We start from the raw sequence: 23,616 nt of genomic DNA, 5'->3' as shown, positions 1-23,616 counted from the left end.
CACTCCAACCTGAATTATCACAAATTCTTTCTGTTTTAGGAAAGCAAACTTTTGTTTTTCCCTCCCTCTCTGTGTGCCTGCTGTGTATATTTCTCTCTATACAGAGTCCCCTTCTGCATAAGCTAGTAAAAAATAAAGCAGACAGCTCAGAATGCTTCACTTTACATTGCAGTCTGTAGTAACACTCCACTTAACCGCAGCTCAGGCCAGGTGATAACTTTTCACACACGTTACACTTACTTCCCTCTCTGTGAATTGACAGCCTGTCTTTAACTTTAGACTTCTGTAGTTATTTTAAAGGGAAGGTTCAGGGAGGGGATTAAAAAAATAAAAATACATTTCCACTTACCTGGGGCTTCCTCCAGCCCATGGCAGGCAGGAGGTGCCCTCGCCGCCGCTCCGCAGGGTCCCGGTGGTCTCAGGTGCCCGACCCGACCTGGCCAGGCCGGCTGCCAGGTCGGGCTCTTCTGCGCTCCATTTCCTGGCACTTCTGCGTCCCACGCCGGCGCGCTGACGTCATCGGACGTCCGCCGGGCTGTACTGCGCATGCGCAGAACTACTGCGCCTGCGCAGTACAGCCCGGCGGACGTCCGATGACGTCAGCGCGCCGGCGTGGGACGCAGAAGTGCCAGGAAATGGAGCGCAGAAGAGCCCGACCTGGCAGCCGGCCTGGCCAGGTCCTGCCTGCCACGGGCTGGAGGAAGCCCCAGGTAAGTGGAAATGTATTTTTATTTTTTTAATCCCCTCCCTGAACCTTCCCTTTAAGGATTGAAACTCCTTAACTTAAAGACAGAATCATTATTTTAAGATTTGCCTGAGGTAAATTGCTTAGTGAATACTTCATGCTTTATCAGCATAGTGATAACAGCAAAAACAGCACAGAATCGGTATTAAAGACAAGGGATGAGCTTAGTGAATTATGGCCATGTCTACTGTATATTTCATGTATACCATAGCCCATATTATAAGGTACCTTATGTTTGTATCTTACTCTGTACAACACTACGAAATATGTTGTCGCTATATAAATCAATAATAATAATCTTCAATCTATTCAAGAAGATGGAGTATAGAGACCTTTCAGCAGCATTCCTTCTTCTGTCTGGGTGTCTGATTGATGATCCCGTTCATCTGTCAACTGACTCATCCTTTCAATCCTCTCAGAACTCTCTAAAACATCATCTAGTAGGCTGCTGTCCATACTGTCGCGTGGAAGTTTCCTTCTCAGTTCTGCCCAGGCGTGGTGTGTGTCACTGGGCCACTGAACAGGCAAAGGCTTTTCAGCTCCATTGTGGAACTTCCCGTAGACAAGTCTTCTTGTTCCATCAGGTAAGGAGTGAGAGGCAGCAAAGAAGTGTTGGGAGGTCCTCTGATGACTGGGCTCCTGAAAGTCCATCTAAACAGAAAGAACGTTTCAGACAATCATCCTTAAGATTAGGTATGAAACTATAGTTGTCAAGAAGAAATCGTCCACCTCTCACATTGACCTTTGAACGTAGAAAGACAGTCAATACAAGCCACATCTACATATGATCTTTGGAGTTGATCAATTTACCCTACAAAAATGAACGTATTTTTCACATTCTAAGATGAACCGGACCATAGGACACATATAGGTTTAGTGAATTATAACCAAGGGTAAACAAATATTCTAAAACTGGTGTGTCCATGGTTCAGGGTCTTCTTGTGGAGTGGAGCGCTAAGCTGATTACCCTGTGCAGCACCACATAGACCAAGAGCATTATTCTAACAAGAACATCGAGCCATACTGTGAGCATTCTATAGAATCTAAACAGGACATCAAAGTGGTTCTATATGAATAATACTTGTGCCACTTGTATGTAATATCAAGTTTCTCTAATTTACCCTTAACCAATTCAGCTTTGTCAACCAAAACACCTGGTGTGTCCCCCACATAGCAATTTCTGAGACAAAATGGTCAAATGGAGACATTATCGCCTATCACTACCAGGCCATTGAGAGACTTAAAAATGTGTCACCTGATCAAAATGATCAGACAATTCTCCATAAATCCTGCTCCATAAGATGCAATTTTTATCCCCCAAGAACTGTCGGGAAAAGTCTATGCATCTTATCGTCTGAATGTCCCCCACACAATCCCAATGGCAAGGGTCCAAGAGAACAGCAGAAGGCCTTACCTCTCCAGTCGGTGTGCTCTGAGTTCTCCTTTTTGTGTGCCTTCCTAGTTGCATCATTGCTGGTGCTCTCTCACCTGGCAAATTTGCGCTGTCAAGTCCATGCATCACCACGGCACGTGTGCTGCCAGGTCACACAGTGTGAGGGTTCCAGCTACAAGCAGGAAAGGACACAACACGGAGGACTCGGAGTGTACCGGAGAGGCAGGGTCTTCCGTTGCTCTCTGTACTTGCTGCGGGGATTGTTGGGGGGAGCAACTTGCCGCATATTCAGACCATAAGACACACTGACTTTCCGCCCCAGTTTTGGGGAAGAAAAAGTGCATCCTATGGTCCGACAAATAGGTTATTCTAGAGAAGGGGTGTGATCATTTTCATCAGATGACAACATTTTTATGTCCCTGAATGGATGGTTAAGATAGGTGATAATATAGAAGATCTAACTAGACAATACTTAAAGAGAATCTGTACTCTAAACTTCTTACAATAAAAAGCATACCATTCTATTCATTATGTTCTCCTGGGCCCCTCTTTGCTGTTTCTGCCACTCCCTGCTGCAATCCTGGCTTGTAAATGCCAGTTTTAGACAGTGTTTATAAACAAAAACATGGCTGCTAACCAGCACGTGATAGGCTGAGAGAAGCTCAGTCTGTGACTCATACAGAGCCTGGAGGGGGCTTGGAGAGGGTGTGTATAACTTCTACCTATCACAGCAGAGCATCACATTCCTGCCTGAGCCGAAAAAGGAAAGAAGATTAGATCATATAACAGAGATAATACAGCCACTGTGCAACTAAGGAAAGGCTGCAGTAAGACTGAGCACATTAGAACAGGTATAGGAATGTATAGGATAGAAGAAATAAGGCTGAACATTTTGTTACAGAGTCTCTTTAAAGAAATAAGGCCAGAGTGTTCATTAGAAGGGTTGATACTATTATTGAAACTCAAATAGAAATACTAGAGGAGTAGAAATCTTTGTTTCCTATTTCCTCGTTCATGACGTACCTGTGAAGCTGGTGACTGAGAGGAAAGCAGGAAGTACGCTAGGTATCGATCCAACAGAGGAGATATGCTCTGCTTGAGGCTCACAGGGTGTCTCTGTGGTATTAGTGAGGAATCAGATGAGGACAATCGTGATCTAAAATATGGGAGTGAATCAGATTGGCTGCTCCACCTCTGCGATGAAAATGGACTTGCCCCAGTAAGACGCTGAATCGTCCGCCCTGGCGAATGAAGCAAAGAGGATCTACAAAAAAAATAAGATTTTTAAGAAACAGTGACAAAGTCACAACAGCCACATAGTCCATATTGTGGCAGAGTTTAAACCACGGGTGTTGAACTCCAGTCCTTGAGGGCCATATCCATTCCAGTATTTAGGATGGACCGAGAAATGGAGAAATAGGTTTTACTTGATGAATCACACCTCTGAGTCAGTCCCATCAGTGAATTTGAGCTGTACCACAAATCATGATGAGCTCTGCACTTGAGGACTGGAGTTCAATATCCCTGGTTTCAACAAATTTTGCTTCATATCTAGTAGTACTGAGAGGAACACTGAAGAAGAAGAACCACCTGGTTTCTTCTCAAATCAAGCCAATCCATACCAAATGGGAACTGCAGCATAGTGCATAGTCCTCTGGCCTCATGAGTAATTCACTTTCTCTAAACTGGCATTAGAGTGTTAAAGATATCTCAATTTCTTCACTAAATGCCCAGTCAGATCCAAAACTTTAGTCCATATTGGACCAGCACTTTTCTTGACTTTGGAATGTTGGAATGCCTGAGGAAGGAGTAGAATACTCCAAAACATTGCCATTTATTGCCAGCACATCCCTTTAGAGCTATAATTCCACTCAAGAGACTTGTGAATTGTGGACTTTAACTACTTCTCAACCACAGGTTTTTTCCCCCCACCAGAGCACTTTTCACATCACGCACCTACCATGCATTCGCCAATAACTTTATTGTTACTTATCACATCAAAATGATCTACATCTTGTTTTATTTGCCACAAATTAGGCTTTCTTTGGGTACTTTTTGCTAAGAATGATTTTATTTTATATGTATTTTATAGGGAATAATAAGAAAAAAAGGAAAAAAATTATTAATTCTCAGCTTTCAGACAGTTTTAAAATAAAATGTGCTTCTATACATAACACCCACACATTTTATTTGCCAAATTGTCCCGGTTATTTCAATGTTTAAATTGTGTCCCTAGTACAATGTATGGGGGATAATATTTTATCTGGAAATAAAGGTGTTTTTTTTTCATTTAGTGATTTTCAATATGGTACTATGTCACTAATTACAAGCCATTATTTGCAAAATTAACAGTAATATACCCTCATGGCATACATATTAAGCCCATAAGGTAACTATTTATGTTTTTATTTAAGTGGTGTCTTTTTTTCTTTTTACAAGTGTTTTATTTTGGTAACTATAGGGTAGGGGTGTAAGGGATTAAAATGTAATAAAAATGTAAATATAATGTATGTATGTAATGGTGTATTAGGATGCATTTTACTATTTGGCCACAAGATGGCGCTACACTTAACTTTCGTGTTCTATTAGAACACGGAAGTAGTGTTTACGTTTGGGTTTGGTGAATAAGCGGCTGCGTCTCGTGTATTTACTCCCCCGGTTGTAAAGCGTTGTGCGCGGGGGTTGGGCGTAAATACACGTAGTCGTGGTTGGGAAGAAGTAAAAAAAAGATCCTTTAGGATTATTTGCAATAAAGATTTTCTTTGATATAAAGAAAGTGCTGGTCCAATACAGACTGTAGTATCGTGATACCCCCCTAGTATGAAGGACATACACAGCTCTATAACACCAGACCAGGAGTACTGACCAGGGATGGTCAGTGAGATTCTAATAATTCCATATGGATTAATGTCTGTCATTAACATCACATGACATTAACATTTTTGCACCCTTTCAGACCCTAAAACCTTGAAAAAATCCTGCTGCCAGGGAGATCTGCACAGCCCCAGTAATCACTCACCTCTCTGGCTCCAGCGCTGCAGTTAAGCCTCCATCCTCCGGGTGGCGCTACAACTCTATAGTGAGATTGCCGGCTGTCGTCATGACAACAGCCGGCGATCTCACCAGGAGGAAGCAGAGCCCCGGAGGACGGAAGAAGAATGGCGTCCGATGTCGGGATCCCCGGGAGGTATGTAGAAATGCTCCCGCTGCACGCATTGCTCTGCATAGAGCCTCCGGCGGCTACCCCGAGCAGAGGTCGGGATTACCGCTCTGAGCTGCGGTTTTCCGCCCCGACCCTAGCTCGGAGTTACCGCCAAGAGGGTTAAGGAGAGGGAAGGCCCTGGGTTCCATAAAGCCTTCTCGTTTTTTTCTTGGCCCCTGCGTTCCACTGCTGGAGGCAGTCGGAGATTGCTCTCTGCTGCTTCGGAAGTCTATAGAAGCCAGAGTGCTCCCAAAGACAGCCCGCTCCGTACTGCGCCTGCATGAGGGCTCTCTCTCCTTGTGCACGCACAGTACTGAGCTACCTGTCTTCGTGAGCACTAGGGATGCTTACCGCATTCCGCGGAATTCTGTTTTCCGCGATTCCGGTCGGAAATCGGTGATTCCATTCCATCGCATCGGAACGGAACTGCCGTGAAACCACCTCTAGGTCCCATGGCCTACAACTTCTCCTGCTGCTCCAAAAAAAATCATAATGACTGCCGTGAAACCACCTCTAAGTCCCATGGCCTACAACATCTTCTGCTCTAAAAAAAAAATATAATGACTGCTGTGAAACCAACTCTAGGTCTCGTGGCCTACAACTTCTGCTGCTGCTCCAAAAAAAATAATGACCACCGTGAAACCACCTCTAGGTCCCATGGCCTACAACTTCTCCTGCTGCTCCCAAAAAATTATACAGACTGCTGTGAAACCACCTCTAGGTCCCATGGTCTACGACAACTCCTGCTGCTCCCAAAAAAAAAAAAAAGACCAGTGGAACGGCCACTAGGTCCCATGGCCTACGATGTTTCAAAAACGAGGTTTCAAATGAGATTACTGAAATTTTACCGTCGGAACGTGGAATTCCGCAGAATTCCACCGGAATGTAACGGTTACGGAATTTCGTTCTGACGGAATTCCGAGTTTCCACGGAATCGGAAATCGGCCTTTCCGATCATCCCTAGTGAGCACTCGGGCTCCAGAAGACTTCCGAAGCCTCCCGAGGTGGGAGATTTGAATGGAGGAGCCTGCGGTGGAACGAGGGAACCAGGAGGGGAGCAGGAAGGCTCTACAGGACCCAGAGCCTTCCCTCTCCTTAGGTCAGTATCTGTTCTTTGTTTTTTACGAATCACTTCAGATTCACTTTAAAGAGGAATTTTACTGAAAGATAGTAGTACGGAAAAAAAATAAATCAAGACATTGCAAAGTTAGACGTTAGAAATAGAAGCTAGAGCAAGAAATGATTGACACACGCTGTGTAATTCAGTCATGATGTTTGATCCTTCGTGAGCACAGAGAGAAATACTGCTTGCTTGCTGGTTGGAAACAGTCATTATTTCCCACAATGCAACAAGGTTCACAGACTACAAACTGTCTTTCAGGACCATGGTCATGACATCACACTGTGGGAGGGGTTTCACCACACTATCAGCCATACAGACCCCCCTGATGCACTAAATCCTACTGTGTGGTTTTCTGTCCAATTTGATCGTAAAAATCTGATCAAAAGATTTCATCTGAGGAAAATATTGTTTCCTTAAAAAGAGGCACTATGGCGAAAAATGGTAAAATGTAAAATATGTGCAAACATGTATAAATAAGAAGTACACTTTTTCCAGAGTAAAATGAGCCATAATTTACCTTTCTCCTATGTTGCTGTCACTTACAGTAGGTAGTAGAAATCTGACAGAAGCGACAGGTTTTGGACTAGTCCATCTCTTCATAGGGGATTTTCAGGGATTTACGCTATTTATTCTCAAAAGCACTTAGTGAATGTCAGTTGCTCTGCCTAACTACCAAAAACTGCGCAGGGAGCAGGGAAGCTGGCCAGCATCATTGTTTAAATCCTTTTTAGGGAATATCTTTATAAAGAATAAAAGCCTTGCTGAGAATCCCCTATGAAGAGATGGACTAGTCCAAAACCTGTCGCTTCTGTCAGATTTCTACTACCTACTGTAAGTGACAGCAACATAGGAGAAAAGTAAAGTAATTTATGGTTTATTTTACTCTGGAAAAATAACATACTTCTTGTTTGTTTGCACATATTTTAAATTTTACAGTTTTTTTCCGCTATAGTGCCCCTTAAGGAGCACCTTTAGGGCAATGAACCAGAGGAAATGTGTTTACAGACACCATGCCCTCTATAAGCATTTCAAGTTTTCTAGTTCCCATTTTGAACGCAGTGCGCCATTAATAACATCGTGTACCTGTCCTCATCCAAACGTTCGAAGGCCTCCAGAGCTTTGTGCTGTGGGATTCGTCCCATTTCGTGAGCCATCACTCGCTGGGTCACGTCGTCCTTCCATGACAACCCTGTTACCGTGGACACACACAAAAAATAGCAGTTAGTTCTCAGACCCATCTCAGTCTTTCACCCTACTTTCTTGTACGCTCTTCGCAATGTAAGTTATCTACAGAACTAAACTCCAAGTTAATTGGTCAGCAGAGCCGGACCATTCTGGGCAACAAAAGAATGAAAGACAGACTCAAGTCCTTCTGCGCGGAAATGTAAATGAGGCAGAGCTCTGATTCCAGCGCAATCAATCACACCATAACTGGTAAGATGCGAGACACCGCCGCTGTCATCTTCCTGTAATTCCGACAGAATAATGAAGTAGGTTATTCGCGACTGTCTGCTGCGGTTAGCGGGTACCTTTTGCCGTTAGCCGTCGGAGAACGCCTTGCAGCTGTTGCAGGGTCCCCGGTGTCACCTGGAATTGACCCACATCCCTCTCTGATCGATCCCGGCACTGGCCAAACAATCCATCTGAAAGGCGATAATTAAAGTGTTGGTTTACTCAAAGGGAATCTTAAATTAAAATAAACTTATGAGATAATGAATCGTATGTGTAGTACAGCTAAGAAATAGAACATTAGTAGCAAATATATTGTTTTCCAGTACAGGAAGAGTTAAAAAAAACTTCAGTTCTCTATGCAAAAGAGCTTCTCTAAGCTCTTCGACCCAACTTGGGTCAAAGACAGTCCTGTTTTCTGAAGCACTCAAAGAGTAACCATTGCAAAAATCTTAAAATTTAAAACACATACAAATAAGAAGTACATTTCTCCCAGGGTTAAATGAGCCATAAATTACCTGATCGATTACCGACAGATTTTGGGCTAGTCCATCTCTCTATAGGGGATTCTCAGCATGACCTTTATTCTTTATAAAGGCATTCCATGAAAAAGATTTATACAAAGATGCTGGCCAGCCTCCCTGCTCGCTGCACAGTATTTTGGCAGTTGGACAGAGCAACTGCCATTCTCTAAGTGCTTTTGAAAATAAAAAAAACCCTGAGACCCCCCCATGAGAAGATAGGACATCTCAAAATCTGTCAGTAATGTCAGATTTCTACTACCTACTGTAAGTGACAGCAACATAAGAGAAAAGTAATTTATGGCTCATTTTACTCTGGGAGAAATGTACTTCTTATGTGTATGTGTTTTAAAGAGCGTCTGAAGCGAAAAAATTTTGCTAAATTTACCTTTTCATTCGCTTCAGTACTCTCATCAGCACTAAACCGCAGCATCCCCGCCAAAAAACGAGGGCTGCAGACCCCCCAAATCCCCGGGAAGGGGGGGGGGGGGTGACTAAGGCCGGCGCTTCCTGGAAGGGGCAGAGCTCTGCTTCTTCTGATGTCAATCGCGGCGTATCGCCGCCTCTCCCCGCCCCTCTCTCTTCCTTCACAGAGAGGGGCAGGGAGAGGCGGCGATCCGCGTGGCGTTTGAACGGCAGGAGAGGCGGAGCTACAGCTCAATAGCTCTGCCTCTCAGGGCAGCACAATCCACGACCAAGTGGATGTTTGCCCGGGGATTTGGGGGGTTTGCAGCCCTTGTTTTTCGGCGGGGATGCGGCGGTTTGCCACTGATGAGACTTCTGAAGCGAATTTAAATTATAAGATTTTCACGTCCATTCCTCTTTAAACAACAAAGAAAGAGTGAGGGACAGGTTGAGATAAGGTTTCACTGCAGGAAAGTTCAAAGGGTCATTAGCTCTGATCTGTTTTATAGTTTAAAATGCAGAGTGTAGTTTGTAAACTGCAAATATGAGAGAATGATGCAATGTTGGTGTCCCTTCAGGCTGCAGCCGCCCAAGGCCTGGGCCTTTGCGGCCTTATCAGAAATCCAGGTTGACATTGGCCTTTACCAGCATAGGAGCAGTGTGCATAGTGCAAGAAAGGAAAAATGGCTGTTGCTAGGGGCCGCTGTTGCTTGATAAAATCTGGCACTGCGTCTGCCTCAGACTTTGATCTCTGCATCACCTGCTGCTGCACCACATCATTTCAATATTAAGTGGGTGCATTTGGTCTCGTTACTAGGGCAGCAGTTGCTGGTTCTAGTCCGGCATGTCGCCCCCCCCCCCCCTCTAGCACCATGCTACACCACATAATTATGCTAGCCTGCGTCTGACAGGGCGGAGCTACAGGATGAGAGGGCACCGGCCCCGCCCACTCCCCCTGATGCTAGGTCACCTATTCTGGATCTCCGCTACTGAAGCACTCGCTGGATCACCCACAAATCCCCCGCACAGCGGTAAAAAAAATAAGTGCAGAGGTAGGGGCGGGGACATGGGTGACCCAAAAATTGTAATGGAAAGGGTAAAGATGCAGCATTGCCATTTAGTAGACCCTGCATTATTTGGGTGCAAACCCAACTGAACTCCAACACTACCTGAAATGTTGGGTTGCAATGGTTCTTATGTCCACGTATTGTTGATTGTTACCAGCGCTAGTCAGCAAGATTGTATGCAGATTGGAATTGGACCAATCAAATTCTTTTCCTGACATTTTTGGCTCACTTCCAAGCTGCATGGAACTGGCATTAAAGTGGAACTGTAAACTGCTAAAAATAAGAGTTTCACTTACCTGGGGCTTCTGCCAGCCCCCTGCAGCCGACCTGTCCCCACACAGCCACTCACCGATGCTCTAGTCCCAGACGCCGCGGGTCACTTTCACTTCGCGCAGTTCACATTCCCGTAGCTGGACGTGTACTGCGCAGGCGCAATAGAGATTTTCTCGTACTGCTCCTGCGCAGAGCGCTCCTGGCTACAGGAACACGTACTCGGATACGTGTGGCCAGGGTGTAATGGAGGTCAATTTACAAGTCGACCTCCATTACGGGAAGAAAAGTGAGCCGCGGTAGAGGAACTGAGGAACGGCCCAGGACCAGGAGATGGTCGGCTGCAGGGGGCTGGCAGAGGCCCCAGGTAAGTGAAAATCTTATTTTTTTTTAGCAGTTTACAGTTACACTTTAAATTTGCATGAAGTCAGAATTGTTAGCATGTCATTGACCTTTTTTACCCACTTCATTCTATCTGGACGAATAGTGATCCATATAGAAGCTGTTAAAGTCTTAAATGGATGTGTATTCGCATCCATTGTTACTGCGGTGGGTGCATGCACCCACCACTCATTCCCGGTGGCACTTATGCAGCGACTATTGTTGAAGGGGAACAAGTGTTCCCCGAGGCAATTGCACTGCCTGGAATTAATGGACATGACCCCGTTCATTCATAATAATGACAGTAGAAAAAAAGTGAAACATTTTTTTGAACGCTTCCTGGTAACCCAGGATAGTGTTTATAGCGCTATTTAGTGGCAAAAAAAAAGTCCAGTCACAATACATTTTTAATTAAAAAAATTTATAAAATTGATCCCTTCCAAAGTCCCCTCCCCCAGTTACAAAGCAAACACTTGTAAAAATAAAATATTAATAAAAATAACAGCTTTAAAAAAATGCATAAACAGTTGCCTTAGGGACTCCGCTTCTTTTTTTATATGTATGTCATCAGAGAATATTACCGTTATTTTAATAAATTAGGGATTGTAATTATTGGCCAGATTAAAAAAAAAAAAACACACAAAAAAAATAGACCTTTATTTCCAAATAACATATTGTTGCCATACATTGTACTAGCAACATCAATTAAAGAGAGTCTGAAGCCTTGAAAAAAAACTGTGTTTACTTCATATCCCTCTTAAGAATTAATGCCATACCTGAAACGCTGCATCCCCGCTGCTGAATGCTCACTAAATACCCCCGAAATCCACAGGGGAAGATTTGGGGCTCCTTCCGTGTAGAGGCAGAGCTTTGGGCAGTAGCTCTGCCTCTACTCGCGTCAATCTGTGCTGATTGCCACCTCTCCCCGCCCCTCTCAGTCTTCTTGCACTGAGAGGGGCGGGGAGAGGTGGCGATCAGCACAGATTGACGCGAATGGAGCCAGAGCTACAGCACAAAGCTCTGCCTCCCCCGGGCAGCAAAATCCATGACTTTGAAAGCCGTTGAATTTTGCCCCGGGATTTTGGGGGTATTAAGTGAACGTTCAGCCGTGGGGATGCAGCGTTTCAGGTATGGCTTTCATTCTTAAGAGGACTATGAAGTAAAAATAGGTTGTTTTTTTTTTGAGGTTTCAGACTCTCTTTAAATGTTGTGATAATTGGGACAAATGGGCAAATAAAATGTCTGGGTTTTAGTTATTGTAGCATTGCTTATTTTAAAACTATAGGAGATGGAATTGGAGAAATAGTGTATTTTTCTTTTTCTTCTTTTCCTTATAAAATGCATAGAAAATAAAGTGATTACTGAAAACAAGTACCACAAACAGCCTAATTTGTGGCAAAAAACAAGCAAACAAGATATAGATCATTTAGATGAGTAGTGATAAAGATTTGGCCAAATAAATGGGGGCCAAATGTGGTTAATAATAAGTTAAAATATTTTGCTAAAAAGTAAAATGAGGATGTAGGCAAATAGTTTATTATCAAAGTTTGTGTTTTTTTTAAATAAGAGAACAAAAGTGCAGAAGAAAAGTTAACGTCATCTTTATGTGATGTCATTTTTATTTATGCGGTCATCTTTGTGTGATGTCATCTTTATGTAATGCCTTTACTCTCTGTTTTCTGATGGAGTGACCACTCACCTTGCACACACACCTCCTCCTTTGTGCATAGTCTCAGGTCAAACAGGCAACCTGCGAAAAAAAACAGGAAAAATCAGAACAATTTAAACCACATTACAGAATAGCAACACAGTTATAGCAACCTCCTCCAAAACAAGGAAGGAAAGCTTGCCTTCACAACAATAGCCGTAAATCACCCGAGTGCCCACGGTTATCACATATGATTAGTTAGTAATTAGCTGTACGCAGGTCTGATACAGGGAGACAGCTGAATTTGCCAATCAGGGCTTTGGCATGTTAAAACAATAACTGACAGGCGAGAGGAGGGGGCTTATGAGACTCTGCGCCTGGAACCCCTCAGAGAACGCAAGGCTGTGATATTGGAGCCTCCTCATATGTCAGATTATTCCCATCTTCGCTTGACGTCGCTGATGATTGTGTTCACTGACGTTGGTTGGGGCTCTCAGACGAGCGCGAGAGGAAGTGAAGGGGCGGGAGTGATGGAGGAAGATGCTTAGACATGATTTTCTCAGACTCTAAATGTCACACCGTTCTCCCAACATGTTTCCTAAATACCGCTGAACAAGGCCCCATGATGGATGCTACAGTGGCAATGTGACAATCCCTACAATAACACAACAAATAGCTTCAAGGCCCATACCCACTATGCCAATTTTTACAAACACCAGCAATTTTTTGAGTGATGAAGAGGGCCGGTTGCAGACTTTTTGCTGCCTGAGGCAAACTTGTGAGGATGTGCCCCCCCCTCCCCCAATTGGAATGGTCTTACAGCACCCAAACAATTTGCATATAGGTAGGTAGCCAGTTATAGGTGCCCCCAGTATTGGTAGCTAGGTACAGTTGCCCCCAGAATAGGTTGGCCAGGTACAGTTGCCCCCAGTATAGGTTGGCCAGGCACTCGCTTCACTTCCTGTTTCTGCCTGGTGCTGCCCCCAGACTTCTGACACCTCACTTGGCATCATGGGCAGACCGGGCCTGGCACAATCCCTTGATGTTGGTACAGGCGTGCAATTACATGAACATTTTTTGGTGACTATAACGACCAACGCGGCGAATTGGATCTTTACGATTCCCAAAGACTTTCACGCAAAATGCCACGATCGTTTGAACTCTGGTTTGCGCCCGTCGTGTGCCATCTCGTGTAACCGCTGCCAGGAGGATGTATCGGGGAACGCTTGTCATCGGGGACGTCGCTGCAATCCATCTTCCAGCATTGTTAGGGAAGAATTCAGCTTTACAGAAGAAAAGGGTATTCAATTACGGTACCCTTTTTTTAAATAAGAGTACAAAAATGCAGAAGAAAAGTTAACTTCATCTTTATGTGATGTCATTTTTATTTATGCGATGTCATCTTTGTGTGATGTCATCTTGCGGTGTCAACCTCAATCACAAAAGGGGCCGAAATATAAGTAGGATGAATTCAGAAGTGTTTCGGACAATATTATCTGCTCATATTCAGCCAAATGCTGCAGAACTCATTGGAAGGCGCTTCACAATGCAGATGGACAATGACCCGAAGCACACTGCAAAAGCAACCAAAGAGTTTTTGAAGGGAAAGAAGTGGAATGTTATGCAATGGCCAAGTCAATCACCTGACCTGAATCTGATTGAGCATTTCACTTGCTGAAGACAAAACTGAAGGGAAAATGCCCCGAGGACTGCAGACAGTGGCAGTAGAGGCCTGGCAGAGCATCACCAGGGATGAAACCCAGCGTCTGGTGATGTCTATGCATTCCAGACTTCAGGCTGTAATTGACTGCAAAGGATTTGCAACCAAGTATTAAAGTGAACCTAAAGTCAAATAAAAAAAAATAGATTTACTCACCTGGGGCTTCCCTCAGCCCCCTGCAGCCGATCGGTGCCCTTGCAGCTCCGCTCTGATGGTGCAGGACCCGCCGGCGAACACTTCCGGTTTGGCCGTCACGCGAGGGATTCGTCGCATTCCCAGCCTGTATATCGCCCCCTATGCTGCTATTGTGGCCTTCTGGCCTCCTGGCCGCAATAGCAGCATAGGGGGCGATATACAGGCTGGGAACGCGAACAATCACTCACGTTTCCATGCCTGTCGGCCGGTGACGGCCAAACCGGAAGTGTTCGCCGGCGGGACCTGCACCATCGGAGCGGAGCTGCGAGGGCACCGATCGGCTGCAGGGGGCTGAGGGAAGCCCCAGGTGAGTAAATCTCATTTTTTTCATTTGACTTTAGGTTCACTTTAAAAAGTGAAAGTTTGATTTATGATTATTATTCTGTCCCATTACTTTTGTTCCCTTAACAAGTGGGGGGCACATAGGCAAACTGTTGTAATTCCTACACCGTTCACCTGATTTGGATGTAAATACCCTCATATTAAAGCTGACAGTCTGCAGTTAAAGCACATCGTGTTCGTTTCATTTTAAATCCATTGTGGTTGTGTTTAGAGCCAAGAATGTTAGATTTGTGTCGATGTCCCAATATTTATGGACCTGACTGTGTATACCTCACCAGCCCAACGTCACATTAACAAATCATACCATTGTTATGAGTGTGTAGCCACTTTAAAGTGGACCTGAACTCATAACTTCCTCTCTGCCCTAAAAGATACACAACGGCAATAATAACCTTTAGGCTGGTTTCACAGTGGGAGGTTAAAGTCCTACGTTACAGCAGCCAGTAACGCAGCCTAACTCACAGCACTGTAAAATCAATGTGCTGCTCACAGTGCACACGTTGCGTTACATAGTGCAAAGTGCTGCATGCTGTACGTTATACTGGGCTCAGCCACGTTAGACTGTTTGCACATGCTCAGTAATGTTGGAGGAGGAGGTCTCCCCTCCTCCTCCATGGCCAGCCACATGGCTAATTAATATTCACTGCACTGTGTGTGGTGGGACTGTAGTGTTGTCCGGATCATGAATGAATCGTTCATTTGATCCGGATCTTTTTTGTGAGTCGAATCATCCGGATCATCACAATGAACGATTCGGTTCACAGTGGATGTCTGTCTGGAAGAAACAGGAACATACAGAATGTACAGTGCAGGGAAAGTCCTGTCCTGCTAGTCATTTCACCCAGTCTGCTTCCCTAGTAAAATGATTCAAATGATTCGGTTCAAAGATCCGGATCTTTTCAATGATCCGATTCAAATGATCCGAATCCTTAAAAAGATCCGGACTTCCTATCACTAACCTGGAGCGGCTGCTTTGAGATAGATATATATATATATATATATATATACTGTATTTACAAATTACAAATTAGCTGCTCTGCCATGGGAGATTCCAGAGCTGACACAGCTAACAGGTCAAATTACAGTTGTGATTAGTCACAAATGAGGGGGAACTAGACAGGCTAAACTCTCTAAATACATACAGGGTGCATTTCTCTAGGTTTTCCTTCTGTCTTGTGCAAGGGTCCACTTAAAAAAACAACAAAAACATTACACTGTTTACGTACAGCCTGGGTACTTTACAGGTCAGAATATTGTCCTCGAAATCCAGAAGAAATGCAACAGTCAATACAGATAAAATGCTGCTTTTGTTGAGAAAAGTTCAGCTCTTTCAGTGTTTTCAGTTTGTCTCTACGTATTTTAAACATTAATGACAATCGTTCTTTCAGCTTGAACTATAAAATGAATTAATCATTAATTCATAATAATCCGGTACAGATTTAAGGCAACAGTACTCCAAAAATAGCACACAGACTGCTGTCGCCTTGGTTGCAAATTAGAGATTGCTGTCAGTTTTGGAAATTCTTTGCTGGCTGCAATCGAAAAAGACACATACACACATTAGGCGGGGCTTAACCACTTCAGCCTACAGTGTTGTTTCACCTTATGCATCCAAGCAACTTTCACCTCCCATTCATTCGCCAATAACTTTATCACTACTTATCACACTGAAATGATCTAGATCTTGCTTTATCCACCACCATTTAGACTTTCTTTGGGTGGTACATTTTTCAAAGAATTTTTTTTTCTAACTCCATTTTAACAGGAATATTAAAAAAGAAATGGAAAAAAATCATTATTTCTCAGGTTTTGGCCATTATAGTTTGAAATGAATACATGATACCGTAATTAAAACCCATGTATTTTATTTGCCCATTTGTCCCGGTTATTACAATGTTTAAATTATGTCCCTATCGCAATGTATGGCGCCGATATTTTATTTGGAAATAAAGGTGCATTCTTTCAGTTTTGCGTCCATCACTATTTACAAGCTCATAATTTAAAAAATAGTAATATACCTTACTACATACATATTAGAAAAGTTTAGTCCCTAAGGTAACTATTTATGTATTTTTTTTTTCATTTTTGTGTAGCTATTGGGGAGTGTGGGAGGTAAGGGACTAATTTTAACAGTAAAAAAGTCATTATCTGAAATTTTTTATTTACAGATGTAATTTTACTATTTGGCCACAAGATGCCCACTTCTGCATGCGTAGTATTAGATCTGTCTCACAGACGGTGTTGGACTTTCATACGGGGACTTAGATCAATAAATGGGAACTATGTCACGGATTATAGTCATGGATTTCACTATGCCTAATGAGGGGGGCGTGTCCTCAACTACAAGGCTGCAGGCACTTGCCTGGGGGTCTGAGTCCCAAAAGGGGGAACACTGCTGTCACTAGATTTTTCATTTTTTTTAAAAAATCAAGTTTTTAGAACTTTTTTTAATGTATTATTATTCTTTTTTATTTATATTGCACCAACATCTTCCGTAGCGCTGTACATTGTACAAAACAAATATTGGGGACCATAGATACATGAGAAGTTTAAAACTCTGTACAATCAGGACATCCAGCAACTCCAATACATTCATAGATGATGTGTTTTTTTTTGCAGAGATGGATTAAGAAGTAATGGGGCCCATGGCAAGGCAGTAGTTTTGGGCCCCCCCTGTGGTCCTTTTGGTAAGCTGAAGTGGAGAGAGGTCAAAGAAGGTGCCTTGGCAACCTACTAGGCCCCAAGTACCTGCCTAGGTTGCCTGGTGGATGATCCTGCTCTGGGTTTGTGACATCACCATTGGTACACGTTCATATGATAAATTACAGAAAAATAGGATTTAGAATATATTTTATTCACCAAGTACAGACAATAGGAAGAGGTTCCTCCTGCCCTTGAGAGCTTACAATCATATAGTGGGGTGGAGACATCAGGAAAGGAGACACAGGGGGTTAGTGGATGAGGCCATGAGCCTCCAATGCTACCTATAGCAAATGATAGGCTTGTCTAAACAGTTCCATTTTGAGAGTACATTTGAAAGTTTCCAGGTTCGGAGCATGATGGACAGTGTGGGAGAGATTTCCAGAGGAGAGGGGCCACTCATGAGAAGTCCTGGATGCGGAAGTAAGAGGAGATGACCAAGCTAGAGAACAAGAGGGCCTCCTGGGAGGAGTGAAGTTTCTGGGTGGAATGAGGAAATGTATGGAGGTGAGAACTTACATAGAGCTTTGTATGATAGCATGAGGAGTTTGAACTGGATCATTTGGGTTTGACACCCAATTGAGAGATTGTCAGATAGGGGCAGGAGGAGACGTGAATGAGACGGGCAGCAGAGATCAGTACTGGGACTGGTGAGGTGCCAGTCTGCCTTTTGCTAGACCACAGAGTAGGGTGTTACAGTAGTCAAGACGGGAGATGATTAAAGCATGTACAAGCTTTTTACTAGCCCCCTGTGAAAGGAAGGGACAAAGTCAGGAAATCTTTTTGAGATGGAAGTAACAGGAGGTAGTTAATGTGTTAACAAGTGGTCTAAATGAGAGCTCAGAGTCCAGAGTTACCCTCAGACAACAAGCTTTAGGAGTGGAGGTTATTGGGATGTAGTGTACTATCACTGTATCACTGGCATAACTACAACTCATGGGAACCCCAGAGAAACTTTATAGGGGCACCCCCAGTGTTTACACCCCTTCCCTTGCTTCCCCTTGGTGCACTTCACTGTCTTGAGGCCCATCTCACAAGGGTCATAAAGCAGTTTGGCCATCATGATCTTCAGACCCCTAACAAGGGCAGCCACAAAAACACCTGATGTGAAGTATTGCAGGTTTGTGTGGAAAACAAAAAGGCACAGGGAGACCGGGAGCCCAATCTGGTGTATTATCCAAGGGACACCAGAATATACATGCGAAGAAAAAGTTATACTCACAAAACTGGGTCGCTTAAGAAGCAATCCCTCTGCTGAGGTGTGAGCAAGTACTGTTCTCACTCGGCCTTGCTTCAGGCTATGGGGTAGGTCGCAGCTCCAGAAAAATGGAGGTCTTCCACATGTGTCCTCCCCTAGGAAGGGGTGGAATTCACTGAAAAAGTGGTAGACATACAGTACACCTGTGTTTCTTATGGTATAGAACAGTATTCAGTAACAAATGAAGATACTAAAAAGTTCCCACCTTAAAGGAGTCAAGCTCACACCTAAGGTAGTGATAAAAACTTCTTAAATTTTTATTGTTGGCACAATTGACAACACGTTTCATGGCTACAGCAGCTTCCTCAGGTCAATAAGTGTGCCTGGGTGGTAATGTCATTATCTGAGCGCCAGAACGACTGGTTCTAGCGCTCAGTTAATGACATTGCCATGATCACAGGAGTTGCTCCTCTCTAGTTACGCCCTGGGTACCATTGCTGGATTTATCACGATTAGGAGGAAAAGGGGGACGAGGACGCGTACGTTAAAAAAGGGCGCCGGGAAAAAAGGGCGCAGGGTTTAAAAAGATAATCATGAATAACGTTTAAAAAAAATTTGTGTTATATTTCGTTTAAAAATAATGTTTTATAAAGTTATAAATCATTAAATAATGTGTATAAAATCGGCAATTTTAAAAATGTTGATCTTCCCTGTTTAAAAATTGAAATTTATAATAACGTTTTATAAAACATTAATAAGAATTTTACTAAACCTATACCTAACCCTACTCTCACACAGAACCCTCCCTGTACCTATCCCTAACCCCTAGACCCCCCTGTTGGTGCCTAACCCTAAGACCCCCCTGGTGGTGCCTAACCCTAAGACCCCCCTGTTGGTGCCTAAACCTAAGACCCCCCTGGTGGTGCCTAACCCTAAGACCCCCCTGTTGGTGCCTAAACCTAAGACCCCCCTGTTGGTGCCTAAACCTAAGACCCCCCTGTTGGTGCCTAAACCTAAGACCCCCCTGTTGGTGCCTAACCCTAAGACCCCCCTGTTGGTGCCTAAACCTAAGACCCCCCTGTTGGTGCCTAAACCTAAGACCCCCCCCCGTTGGTGCCTAAACCTAAGACCCCCCTGGTGGTGCCTAAACCCACCTGTTGGTGCCTAAACCTAAGACCCCCCTATTGGTGCCTAAACCTAAGACCCCCCTGTTGGTGCCTAAACCTAAGACCCCCCTGTTGGTGCCTAAACCTAAGACCCCCCTGTTGGTGCCTAAGCCTAAGACCCCCCTGTTGGTGCCTAAACCTAAGACCCCCCTGGTGGTGCCTAATCCTAAGACCCCCCTGTTGGTGCCTAAACCTAAGACCCCCCTGTTGGTGCCTAAACCTAAGACCCCCCTGTTGGTGCCTAAACCTAAGACCCCCCTGTTGGTGCCTAAACCTAAGACCCCCCTGGTGGTGCCTAAACCTAAGACCCCCCTGTAATAAGCATTAATAATGTTTTAAAAAAATATGGTGCGGTTTTTCGTTTAAAAATGTAAAAAAAAAATTGTACTGTTTTTCGTTTAAAAATAATGTTTAAAAAATTATAAATCATTAAATAATGTGTAATCATGAGAAACAGTTATAAAACATTAAAAGTCTCCGGGCGCTGCTTTTAAAACGTTATTTTTCTCCGGCGCTGTTTTTTCCTGTTGGGCGCAGATTAAACGATATTTATTATGGGAGTGAATGTCCACCTGCCTCATGCGCCCAAATTTCCTGCTTCCGACGAGGACTCCCTGTTAAAAAGTTTAATAATCTGGAGAATAATATTAGGTTGGATGTCAGTCGTACAGGAAGTGGACGTCACCATTCCTCCCTTGAGGAAAGAGGTTGCTCTTTATTTAAATCCAGCTGACACGGATTGGTTACGACTTGGTAGAGCGTCGCCTTCCTGCGGGTTACTGAGGAGGAGAGAGATCACCAGAGTATAGGATGAGGATAATTGCAGCGAGGCTTCTGATCTCCCACGCAGAAGCAGCGCGGGAGAGAGTATAAGCCAGCATAAAGGGCAGCGCTATTATTTGACGTGGGATGAGTCACAGGAAGGAGAGGCGGTGGAGGAGAGCAGCAGCGAGGGACGTCACTACTTGAATCAGCACACCATTCACACACAGAAACCGCCGCCACAAGCGCATCCCTGGAGTGTGAGGAGCGCAGGGGGAGGGGGAGTTCTGTACAAAATAATAAACTTTACAGACGGCACTACGGGGAGATGGAAATAGACCAACATCTATTCCCGAATCCCGATATCTGGTGCATCATTAACACCTAGCAGGAAGGAGCGGGGGCCTGCAGACGCGTACGTTTCAAACTAATTGGGGTTTGAGGCAGGATTGACACCTGTCTGCGTGGAGAAAGCGGATCCAGTCATGTGGGTGTGGGGATTTGCAGGCCTCTAATGGATTATTGGTAATCGGGCACCCGAGCAGGGGCATAACAATAGACCTTGCAAGGGATGCAACCGAAGGGGGGGCTAGATGCCGCAAGGGGCCCAGTCCTGAGAGACTGACAACTAAGGGAAAGGAGAGAAAAAAAACGGAAAAAAAAACGTTCTACTCTATTGTTATTATTGACTTCATCTGCTCAGCCACTGATAAGGAATCCTATAAAGTTTTGCAGACAGATTTGTAGACAGTCCCTATTCAGTGTGCAGCAGGCTCTTGTGTACAGTGCTCAGTCCCCAACCTCTCTACCCTTCCCCAAGTGCTGTGCATGTCGTGATCCGGGAGAAGGCTGCAGAGCCAGTTCTGCTCCTTCAGAGATGAACAGAGTGAGTGTAATAAGCGGAGGCTGAAAGCACACTTTTCTGTATGTGTTTTCTGCACACCATGGGCTTGATTCACTAAACCGTGATAACTAATATTATGGTCGCACTAGTGTTTTGCACGTAACGTTTTTTGCACGCAATCACACATTTTTGTACAAAAATTGCGCACGAAAACATTATGTGCGTTATAACATGTGCAAAACGCTAACGCGACATCAGTTAACACAGTTTAGTGAATCAAGCCCCATGTGTGTCTGTCTGTGTGAAAACATGCGTGTTTTATCACAGAAGCTAATGTAATTGATAGGGAAAATGCCTGCAGTGCTTCACTGCTGTGTCTTTACCTACATGGGGAAAACACATTCATGTGTGCACTGGCCAATGGAATAACATTGGTTCTCAGTTTAGCAGTGCAGAAAGTGTGTGTGTGTGTGTGTGTGTGTGGGGGGGGGGGGGGGGGGGGATTGGGGGTGTTGGCGGGAGGAGCCCCATCTGAAGTTTCAGAGGGGGGCCCAATGATTTCTAGTTACACCCCTGCTACCAAGTGGAGAATTGGGCACCCGATATGGCTAAAAGCCAATTGTTTATTACATAGGAATTAAAGTGAACCTGAGATGAAAGCCATCTCAGGTACCATACTTACCTGGGGCTTCCTTAAGCCCACTTGAGGCCGTTCAGTCCCTTGCTGTCTCCCCGCGGGGCTCCTGGCCCCTGCAGTACGGCCCGGTAGCCTGGCCAAGTTGCGCTTCGTTGTGCATGCTCAGCTCGGCCAGGCGTGCTCCCTTGTCGCGCTCCCGCTCTAGGAAGCCCCAAGTAAGTATGGTTGTAGTTGATTGTAAATAATGGTATTGGTTGTAGTGGATTGTAGATAATGGGCTACATCTTGCAGTCATTTGGGGCACCGGGTAGGAGGGATCAACTTAGGCATTTATGGGAGGTGGGTTAGGTATTAGGTGGAGGGGTCATTTTAGACACTTAGAGGGGGGTTTGGGTAAGGCATTAGGTGGGGGGTTCTTTTTAGGCACTTACCGGGAGGAGACGGGTAACTTTAGAGCATTAGGTGGGAATATTAATTTTAGGCACTTAGGGGGGGGGGGGGGGGGGGGGGGCGCTCATAATTTTTTTCTGATCTATTTTGAATAGAAGTGATCAGAAAATCAATTGGAAAATTTATGGAAAATTAGATTGGACCTGCCAGAAATAATCGTTTCGACCCGTCTATCTAACAGGAAATTGCATGGTGTGTACCAGGCATTATTATACTGGGCACTAGATAGATGTAGATATAGCCCCAGCCCCAGGTATGGGAAGACAGTTAAGGAATAGTTAAAGAGGAACTCCAGCCTAAACAAACATACTTTCATTAAGTTACATTAGTTATGTTAATTAAAATAGATAGGTAATATAATCTCTTACCCACCCTGCTTTAAAAGAACAGGCAAATGTTTGATTTCATGAGGGCAGCCATCTTTTTGGTTGAAAAGAGGTGACAGGGAGCATGAGACACAGTTCCAACTGTCCTGTGTGCTGATCACCCCTCCCAGTTGCTAGGCAACGTGAACAACAACATAGGAAAGCCCATCATGCTTTTCACACCATCAGGGAAAAAAAGCCCAGGCAGTTTTCTTTGATGGGTGGAGCTTAGCTAAAAATGTAGCTAAAAATGATGCTTTGGTAAGAAAAACAAAGTTCCGATGCTGTGAAACTGTTAAAGAAACACCAAGCCTTTTCAGTTCTGCTGAGTAGAATTTTAGTCCGGAGGTTCACTGTAAGCTTTAGTATGGAAGAGGGAGTAAGGAAGCTTCCGTAAGGCAGAGTAAGATTGTCAGCATGGCTTGGCCCTGCTCTGGAAATGGGCTGTTTGTTTAATTTCGGGATGGTCGAATAGCCAATAGAAACAATAAAGCTCTGTGTAAGAACGTTTCAAAGGCTTATCTGATAATCATAGAAAAGACTAACGCTCTTTGCAAGGTTAAATGCCACGCTTCTTCAGAGGATCAGAGGCAGTTAACCACGCGAAACGTTCTTTGTATATTTGTAAAATCGAAAACTATTGGGTGCCATGAAAGTTTGGGCGGCACCAAAGATATTTTGGCTTAGGATGGAATTTGGGGGCCCATTAAAATAGCCAAAATTACTATGGGTGCCCATGGCAGCGCCAGACTTCCACGGCACTGACGGCACCCAAATTTCGTGCTTCAGCACTCGTTTCTTACCCTTCGCTCCTTTCTGTAAGTACACAAAGGCTTTCCAAGAACAACACACTGGTCCCTAGAGACTAAGCTCTGAAATTTTTTTACAAGACCAGAAAAGAGGCGACTTGCTGAGGTTTCTACCTCCAGCAACTAAGAATTTTTCTCGACATTCTAGTGGGCTTCTCTGTGACTTCTAAAGACGCTGATCAAATTGGATGTAAGGGTAAAAAAAATACAGTAATGACAGCGAT

At 44.2% G+C, this 23,616-nt stretch overlaps 1 protein-coding gene across 2 annotated transcripts in view; it reads right to left on the bottom strand.

The window, feature by feature from the left end:
• The window catches only part of PTPRN (protein tyrosine phosphatase receptor type N), a 160,091-nt gene that overhangs the window by 104,708 nt on the left and 31,767 nt on the right, over positions 1-23,616 (bottom strand). For both annotated transcript variants that reach the window (XM_068246034.1, XM_068246035.1), the window contains exons 2-6: positions 12,256-12,306; positions 7,993-8,106; positions 7,547-7,652; positions 3,162-3,402; positions 1,078-1,396 (exon numbers count right to left, since the gene is read on the bottom strand). In XM_068246034.1, the coding sequence (XP_068102135.1) occupies positions 1,078-1,396; positions 3,162-3,402; positions 7,547-7,652; positions 7,993-8,106; positions 12,256-12,306 (831 nt within the window). The remainder of the gene's footprint in view (positions 1-1,077; positions 1,397-3,161; positions 3,403-7,546; positions 7,653-7,992; positions 8,107-12,255; positions 12,307-23,616) is intronic.

The sequence above is a fragment of the Hyperolius riggenbachi genome, chromosome 7 (assembly GCF_040937935.1).
Source record: "Hyperolius riggenbachi isolate aHypRig1 chromosome 7, aHypRig1.pri, whole genome shotgun sequence".
Taxonomy (NCBI): Eukaryota; Metazoa; Chordata; class Amphibia; order Anura; family Hyperoliidae; genus Hyperolius; species Hyperolius riggenbachi.
Note: the sequence above shows the minus strand (reverse complement) of the source record. Positions and strands in the feature narration are given on the sequence as shown.